General features: G+C 48.1%; 1 protein-coding gene across 1 annotated transcript; it reads right to left on the bottom strand.

The window, feature by feature from the left end:
- Positions 1-5,250: 5,250 nt before the first annotated feature.
- On the bottom strand, positions 5,251-7,639 carry LOC125537226 (histone-lysine N-methyltransferase family member SUVH2). Its single transcript, XM_048700532.2, has one exon. The coding sequence runs from the start codon at positions 7,478-7,480 to the stop codon at positions 5,468-5,470; it is 2,013 nt and encodes a 670-aa protein (XP_048556489.1). The 5' UTR covers positions 7,481-7,639; the 3' UTR covers positions 5,251-5,467.
- Positions 7,640-8,503: the final 864 nt, after the last annotated feature.

The following is an 8,503-nucleotide window of genomic DNA, read 5'->3' as shown; positions in this document are numbered from 1 at the left end:
TTCCTACAACTATGAGATTATGCAACTCCCGTTTGCCGGAGGAACACTTTGTGTGCTACCAAATGTCACAACGTAACTGGGTGATTATAAAGGTACTCTACAGGTGTCTCCAAAGGTACATGTTGGGTTGGCGTGTTTCGAGATTAGGATTTGTCACTCCGATCGTCGGAGAGGTATCTCTGGGCCCTCTCGGTAATGCACATCACATAAGCCTTGCAAGCATTGCAACTAATGAGTTAGTTGAGAGATGATGTATTACGAAACGAGTAAAGAGACTTACCGGTAACGAGATTGAACTAGGTATTGAGATACCGACGATCGAATCTCGGGCAAGTAACATACCGATGACAAAGGGAACAACGTATGTTGTTATGCGGTCTGACCGATAAAAGATCTTCGTAGAATATGTGGGAGCCAATATGAGCATCCAGGTTCCGCTATTGGTTATTGACCGGAGACGTGTCTCGGTCATGTCTACATTGTTCTCGAACCCGTAGGGTCCGCACGCTTAAGGTTTCGATCAGTTATATTATGAGTTTATGAGTTTTGATGTACCGAAGTTAGTTCGGAGTCCGGGATATGATCACGGACATAACGAGGAGTCTTGAAATGGTCGAGACATAAAGATTGATATATTGGACGGCCATATTCGGACACCAGAAGTGTTCCGGGGAAGTTTCGGATAAAACCAGAGTACCGGGGGGTTACCGGAACCCCCCGGGGGGTTAATGGGCCTCATGGGCCTAAAGTGGAGAAGAGGAGAGGCGGCCAGGGCAGGCCGCGCGCCCCCTCTCCCCCTAGTCCGAATTGGACAAGGAGGGAGGGGCGGCGCCCCCCCTTCCTTCCTCTCTTCTCTCCCTTCCTTCCCCCTCTCCTACTTGGACAAGGAAAGGGAGGGGAGTCCTACTCCCGGTAGGAGTAGGACTCCTCCTGCGCGCCTCCTACTAGGGCCGGCCGCACCCCTCCTTGGCTTCTTTATATACGGAGGCAGGTGGCACCCCTAGACACACAAGTTGATCCTCGTGATCGTTTTCTTAGCCGTGTGCGGTGCCCCCTTCCATCATAATCCTCGATAATATTGTAGTGGTGCTTAGGCGAAGCCCTGCGACAGTTGAACATCAAGATCGTCACCACGCCGTCGTGCTGACGGAACTCTTCCCCGACACTTTGCTGGATCGGAGTTCGGGGATCGTCATCGAGCTGAACGTGTGCTGAAACTCGGAGGTGCCTTAGTTTCGGTGCTTGGATCGGTCGGATCGTGAAGACGTACGACTACATCAACTGCGTTGATATAACGCTTCCGCTGTCGGTCTACACGGGTACGTAGATCACACTCTCCCCTCGTTGTTATGCATCACCATGATCTTGCGTGTGCGTAGGATTTTTTTTGAAATTACTACGTTCCCCAACAAAACCAACGCAGTGCTCAAGAGGTAGCACATCCCCTCTGTGGCAACCCTATTCGGGCCTCCTTATATGCCGACGATGCAGCCATCTTCGTCGCTCCTTTCAAAGAAGATATCCAATTCCTAGCTTCAGCGCTTTTGGCCTTTGGGGGCGTCACTGGACTTGTCACCAACTGCGGCAAGAGCTTGGTCGCGCCCATTCGTTGTGCCAACATTGACCTTGATGACATCCTTCAGGCATTCCCAGTGGTTCGGACCTCTTTTCCCTTACGGTATCTTGGTCTCCCCTGTCGGTCACGAGACTCAAGCATGTGCACTTCCAGTACCTTGAGGACAAAGTTGCGGCCAAGCTTCCACCTTGGTCAGCTATGCATGTTGTTGCCCCCGGACACTCTGTTTTGGTCAAAGCGGTCCTTACGGCCACTGCGATCTATCATCTCACACCACTGGAGCTCCCTGCTGAAGTTTGGAAAAAAGATCGATAGCTTGAGACGTGCTTACCTTTGGGCTGGTTGTGATAAGGTGTCTGGTGGAAAGTGTAAAGTTAATTGGGAGCTTAGGTGCAAGCCCAAGATCCTTGGTGACCTGGGTGTGCTTAACATCGAGAAATTTGCGACCGCCCTTCGCCTCCGCTGGCTCTGGTTTGAATGGACTGACCTCCTAAAACTTGGGCGGGAATGGAAACGCCATGCAGCGACAGTGATAGAGATCTTTTCTCGGTGTCCACAATTGTGACTATTGGTGATGGCAAAAAGGCCAATTTCTGGGAATCCTCTTGGCTAAATGGCCTCCGGCCTAAGGACGCTGTGCCTGAGATTTTCAAGATATCTAAAAAGAAGGCGCGTTTGGTCGGCAAGGCTCTGGATGTAACTTCTGGATCCGACAAATTGACATTAGCCAAGGACTCTGACACATATCCAGGAGTTTGGCCCTTTGGGAGATGATTGATGATGTTGATCTCAATCTTGATAGGAAGGACTCTATCTCCTAGAAATTCACTTTCAATGGTGAATATTCAGCGGCTACGATGTACATGGTGCAGTTTGCAGGCCACGTCCTCAGCCCAACTTCATCCACAATATGGAAGAGCTGGGCCCCGCCGAAATGCAAATTTTTTGCTTGGCTTGTCATACAAAACCATGTGTGGACAGCGGACCGACTACAACGACGAGGCTGGCCAAACTGTGGTATTTGCCCCCTATGCAAGCAAACACAGGAGTCGCCCGCACATCTTCTATTTCAGTGTAGATTCACCGCTTGTATTTGGAACGAGGTTGTTGATTGGCTTGGCATGCAAAGCCACTCGTCGCTGGCTTGGCGTCATGAAAGCACTGTGCATGACTGGTGGCTGAAGACGATCAACACGGGAGGACATATCAAGAAAGCAATAGTCTCTATTATGATGCTGCTCACCTGGGAAATTTGAAAGGAGCGGAATGCTAGAATCTTTCACAACACGACTTCACCGGTCACCATTGTGGTTGCCAAGATCAAAGAGGAGGCTCATCTTTGGGCGCTGGCGGGAGCCAAACACCTGAGAGCACTTATATCGCGAGAGTAGTCTTGTAATTTTGCCTTTTTGCCGTCTGACGGCTTTTGTCTTAAACTCCTTAATTAATGAAAATGGCAAATCTTATGCCTTGTTTCAAAAAAAAAAAGAGCTGGCTTCGAAGGGCCTTGACTTGGAAAATGATGTAAATTACGATTTTGTGTCTGTGGTTTTATACCTCCCAAGTGTCCATAAATTCTGGTTTGCAAGCTGATTGCAAGGGCCTCATTTATACCTCCCAAGTGTCCTTAAATTCTGGCACTCTATTTATTTGAAGTGTGTTTAAATCCTAATTTTGTAGTGATGTATTTGTGTTTTATTCATGTTAAATGCTTTTTAAAATTCTATGTCAAATTGATGGTTTGGAAATTGTGCTCACTGATGTCATATTTAAACTAGTGCCAGTTTGATTCTGTGATGTAATCTGATTACACACCACATCCAAACACAGTTTTGTAACTTGATACCTTTGCATGCATGAAACAAACAAAAGTAAATGCTCCTATTACACCACGATCAAACTGCTACCTGGCTCCATTACCAATCCCGTTTAGAACAAAGTAGAAGCGTGTTTAATTTTTGTGAAAAATGTCCATAGGGCTTAAGGCCAAACATATAATCTTCTAGATAGTATATGTGGCAAAATCTGGTGTAGTAAAGGAAATATCTAACGATCATCAACGCTCAGATACTGTCTGGTCGACTGCATCCAATTGTCATTATTCAAAGTTATGTGTACACTATATAGTGCTGAGCATCAACTTTTCTTTTGCCCACATGCAAAACACAAATCAGTGTTTGTTGCCAAAAAACAACCAGACTTTTCTAAATTGTTTTAATATATTTTTTGGATTTCACTGCAGCAAATGGTGCATGTGAGCTCAAGCTCACAAACTCCATGTACGCCATGAGAAGGCAAGCAATATTATAATAACAGTTTTGCTAAAGCACACCTAGATGTGCCCTAAGTATTGCACATCTAAGTCATATTAGAAGAACCTTCCATTCACTGCACAAACCATCTTCAGCATCAGAAAGAAATGTGGAATTGTAAATAGTGAGCTCAGGACAAGACTGTATGACAGTCAAAATACCAAATAGTGGAAAGTAGATTACTGGCAATCTTAAGTACAAAGTTGTACTAAACCAGGGACAATTAATATGGATAGGAGGGAGTATAATATGTATCTTGAAAAAACTTTATAAGGTGCCTACAGATACTACCTAGCAAGTATTTCACCATTGGATATTTTTTATGTAATCCAGTCGTGTAGCTGAATGTATTCTAGTTACTGGCATAGAAGCATAATTCAACCCTTTGTTGTTGTTAGGGAAAGTCACAATACTCTGCTGAACTTCAATGGTGCGTCTACTCAACGCCCTGAAGTATTAAATGGATTAGCCTAGTCCCTAGCCGTCTAAGAATAGAGTAAATAACCGCCAATGTCAGTTGCTGTGGCGAATGTAGTGAATAATATGGCCATCACTCAGAAAATAAGCATAAAATTTCCAGTGGGTCGCCACTGATGTAAGTGAATAAATCAACAAAGGGAGTTAGGTACTAGCCCCTCCTTCATATTAATTGTCGCAGATTTAGTACTGGGGGAGTAGTATATGTAATGTAATAGATACAGCCTTAGTATACTAGAACTATGCACAATTTCTTCCACTTGTCTATCTGTACAAAGCATCTTATAAACTATAACAGTTCTGTTCCAATCAAGAATAAACTCTTCAAATGATTAGTGATGTACTTTATATATATTGTTGCCATCTCCTAAATAGAAAGGTAGTATAAAGGTTAATTTAGGTGTCCCAACACAAATAACTTGAAATGATTAGTGATATACTTTATATATATATTGTTGCCATCTCCTAAATAGAAAGGTAGTATAAAGGTTAATTTAGGTGTCCCAACACAAATAACTTGAATGTGTCAAGAATAATCCATGTCAATGTTAATCTTGCTCAAGGAACCATGGCAACTGAATCTCTTAACAAGCACTCTCTTGAACAGCAACAGAAATACTGAATTTTCCATATGGCGGCTCAGCTATTCAATTAAACTGTTTATCATGCTCATCAATCTCTTGTATAATATGTGTTGCTTATGAAATATTGCTAGCTTGATGGGCAATTGTTAGGAAGAAAACTAAACAGGCTTGACCATACATAAGCCAGATACCTCGTGATTCTAGAAATAACACATGTAACAGATTTATGATCCTTGGTGGGAGCAGAACAAACCGCAAAGGAAGTTAAGAAACAGAGAAAATCGAACAGGTCACACAGGCATAAGATAAGCCACATATAATGGTGATGAATGACATAAAAAAACGACTTTGAAATACAACCATGTAAAGCTCAAGACTACAAAATTACAGCAAGGGTTGGGAATATTACCAGCAGAGTAACTTCTAGCAGCAATCTCCTTGACTATCCCAAGAGAAGCATTACGAAAATGTTACACAAAGGAAAACGAAAGAAGAATTTGCCTTCCAGTGGATACTGACTACATAGTTAACTTTCCAACCCATTCATCAATCATTCCATAGTCAATGCTTAGCTCCCTCAAGGGCGGAATGTTCTCCAGGGCAAAGATCATGAGGTGGGGATAAGACACGTTGTAGTGGTCAAACAGCACAAACTGAATAAATACATTTGGACTGCAACTATGGCTGAAATAACAAGCCACATTCCTTGCCCTTGAGACATCAATCGAAAAGTTCAAGTCTGTAGTGGCAGGATGGTTCGGAGCGACATACTCAGGATATACATCAGAGATATCACCCCAATCTAACCACCTTGAAGGGAACCTGTTCGGATGCACCAAACAATCACCACTGGCTGCCACTATCTCTGACTGCTGATGAGTAAGCACAATCCCACTAAACTCACAGATGAACGTGCCAGACTTAATGAGATCCAGAGACCGAACACCCCACCCAGTTTCCCTTGACCGGAACACCTCAAGCCTATTCTTAAGCCCCTTCTGACTAACCCTGTTGGGGCAGCTAGGTGGGCATTGGCAATATGGACCACACTCATACAGCAGTGGTTTGCCCCTTAGAAGAACACCAGCTTTATCATATGCAAACTCACCCCCATTCCTTTCTGCACAATAACATCCAATTGAGCAATTCTCGATGCACCCACACCCACCACCACCCACAGCAAACTTCCCTTGAACTGCAGAAGATGGGAATATTGGCCGTGCCAGGTACTCAAATAAGAGTGGGTCCCTATCATCATCGACATCATTATATAGTGCAACTGGCATAATCTCTCGACCCATGGAAATATCAAAGCTCAGGTATCCAGTTGGTCGCATAGATAGTGCATCCACCTTAAGATGTTCAGCTGCGCGATAATTCACAGATCCCATGGGCTCCTGCCCTTCAATGCGAATCATTTTATACTTGTAAACACCAAAGCCTGCTTTCCCGCGGTCGAGCCAGTAGTCAACAACCTTGTAGAGGCCGTCGTAGAAGTAGACCTTTCCAACAGGACTGCGCTTAGACTTGACAGCACGGATTACACGAATTTCAATACCATAGGCCATGCTGCGCTCGAGGGCAAGATTGCCGCCCTCAAGCTTCTGGTCGACGCAATGCTTGTGCAGGTTGGGGTCTCGGCCACCATGGCCGGTGTACACGAGTACATCACCACGATCATCATCATCTTCATACCCACCAGAGACAATAATAGATGTGGCTATAGGCTCGCCTGAGGCAGATTGCCCTGCTGAGAGATAATCAATCCCGGCCTGCACCTGGCCATGGAGGCCCAGCACACATAGCTCCATGCGGAAGAAGAAGGCATCGCCGACAGCAATCCCAGGTATCGGCCCCACTATGCGGCGGTCGCGGTTGAGCCACAGGTCTCGGTCGGCCATGAGCGCCGCAGCCCGCAGGTCGGCGCGCACGCGACGCCGGTCCACTGAGCCAAGCCCGATGACGCCCGCAAGACCGAGCGCCTCCGCGCGCTCGTCGTCCTTCAGCAGCAGGCCGCGGAGCGACTCGAAGGTGATGCGCGCCCGGCGCACCAAATCACGAAAATAGATCTGATCCCGCACGCTAAGTGAGGACACCCGTACCAACTCTGACGACCGCGGCCGGCGCTTCTTCGCCGCGGACCCCGATCCAGGCTGCACTGCCGCCGGCGCCGCGGCCTCAGGCGTCGGCGCTGGCACGATCGCCCCGGCCCCCGCTGATAACAGGTAGAGGCTCGCCAATCGGCAGTACTCCGCGAAGAGCGCGTCCTCGTCGGGGTTTGGTGGCAGCGACTGCAGAGGCGTCAGGACCTCAGGCGAAGACAGGTCAGGCGTTGTCGGTGCCGCGAACGCCACCGCCGTGGCCTGCGGTGGCAGCGGCAGCGGTGGCGGCAGAGGGCCATGCTCAGGAGAAGCCGGCTCCGACTTGGGCTCCCTCCTCAGGAACGGCAGGAAATTGAGGTCAATGGAGTCAGAGGAAAGAGAAGAGGGCGAGGACAGCAGCGACGACGGCGAGGACTCATCGACCTCCATTGCCCCAAAAAGAAAAACCCGGCCTCCGCGTCGTCTTCTAAAACAACGAAACAGAGGATCCTCAATTCCCAAATTCCTCCACGAGCGCGGCGGAAACGCCGAGGGCGACAAAGTGGCGGATGTGGGGAGGGAGCACGGTGGTGGATTACTGAAGATTGGGGGGGGGGGGGGGGGGGGGGGGGGGCGCAGGATTGAGATTGGGGGAGAGGTGAAATGCGCTCCTTTTCTTGGTAGTTGTCCTTTTTGTCCGCCGACGACTCATTTCCGGCCTAAACTTGGGCCGAGTTTGCGTGATTGCGGACATGGTGTGAACGTGCGATGTCCATCTTTATTCTTTCTCTGACCCGTTTGTCGGTGACACATTTATCCTGACTTTTTCGTCGGTCGCCTCATTCGAAGAAGTTCAAGATAGTGCACACGCCGGAAGAGATGCTGAAGAGGGCTGGGTGAGGCAAAGCAAAAAGTTGTCGCCCCCGTGCAACAGCAGGCCATCGTTCTAGAGAACGAGGCCCTCATTGCCAAGGCCACGTAGCAGGCCCTCCTCATACTAGGGTTCCGTTGTGACGAGTCGCCCATTCTTGCTGCCGCCATGGCTGCGGCGAGCACATGCTCCTTGGCTACCCGCCTGCCACGTTCGGAGTCGTCGTGCACCTCCACAACGCCGCAGACGCACGGGTCCCTCCCTACACGACCCAGGCGCATCTCGCTTCTCCACCTCGCCGAAAGTGAGTGTGATCGCACTGGCCATCCCCGTGCACACGGTCATCGACCTCAACACCACACCTGTGACCTACCAGATGTCCAACAGGACGCAAAGGAAGCGGTCGCTGGAGATCCCTATGGGCAATCTTCCCGACGCCCACAACCTGTTCGACGATACGCCAGCCCGACGACGACACATGATGTTGGGTTCTACGGTAGGGTGCGTCGACTGCAAATTAAAATTTTCCTACGCGCAGAACAACCAATAACATGTTATGGGAGATGGATCACAGGTCGTTACCACTAAACACGCAGTGCCGT

This window comes from Triticum urartu, chromosome 2A (genome assembly GCF_056163025.1).
Source record: "Triticum urartu cultivar PI428250 chromosome 2A, HENAU_Tu73, whole genome shotgun sequence".
NCBI classification, from domain to species: Eukaryota; Viridiplantae; Streptophyta; class Magnoliopsida; order Poales; family Poaceae; genus Triticum; species Triticum urartu.
The sequence above is the reverse complement of the archived record's forward strand: the minus strand, read 5'-3'. Positions and strand labels throughout refer to the sequence as shown.

Coding starts and splice junctions, on each gene's coding strand:
- LOC125537226 (XM_048700532.2), bottom strand. CDS start 7,480: ATGGAGGTCGATGAGTCCTCGCCGTCGTCGCTGCTGTCCTCGCCCTCT.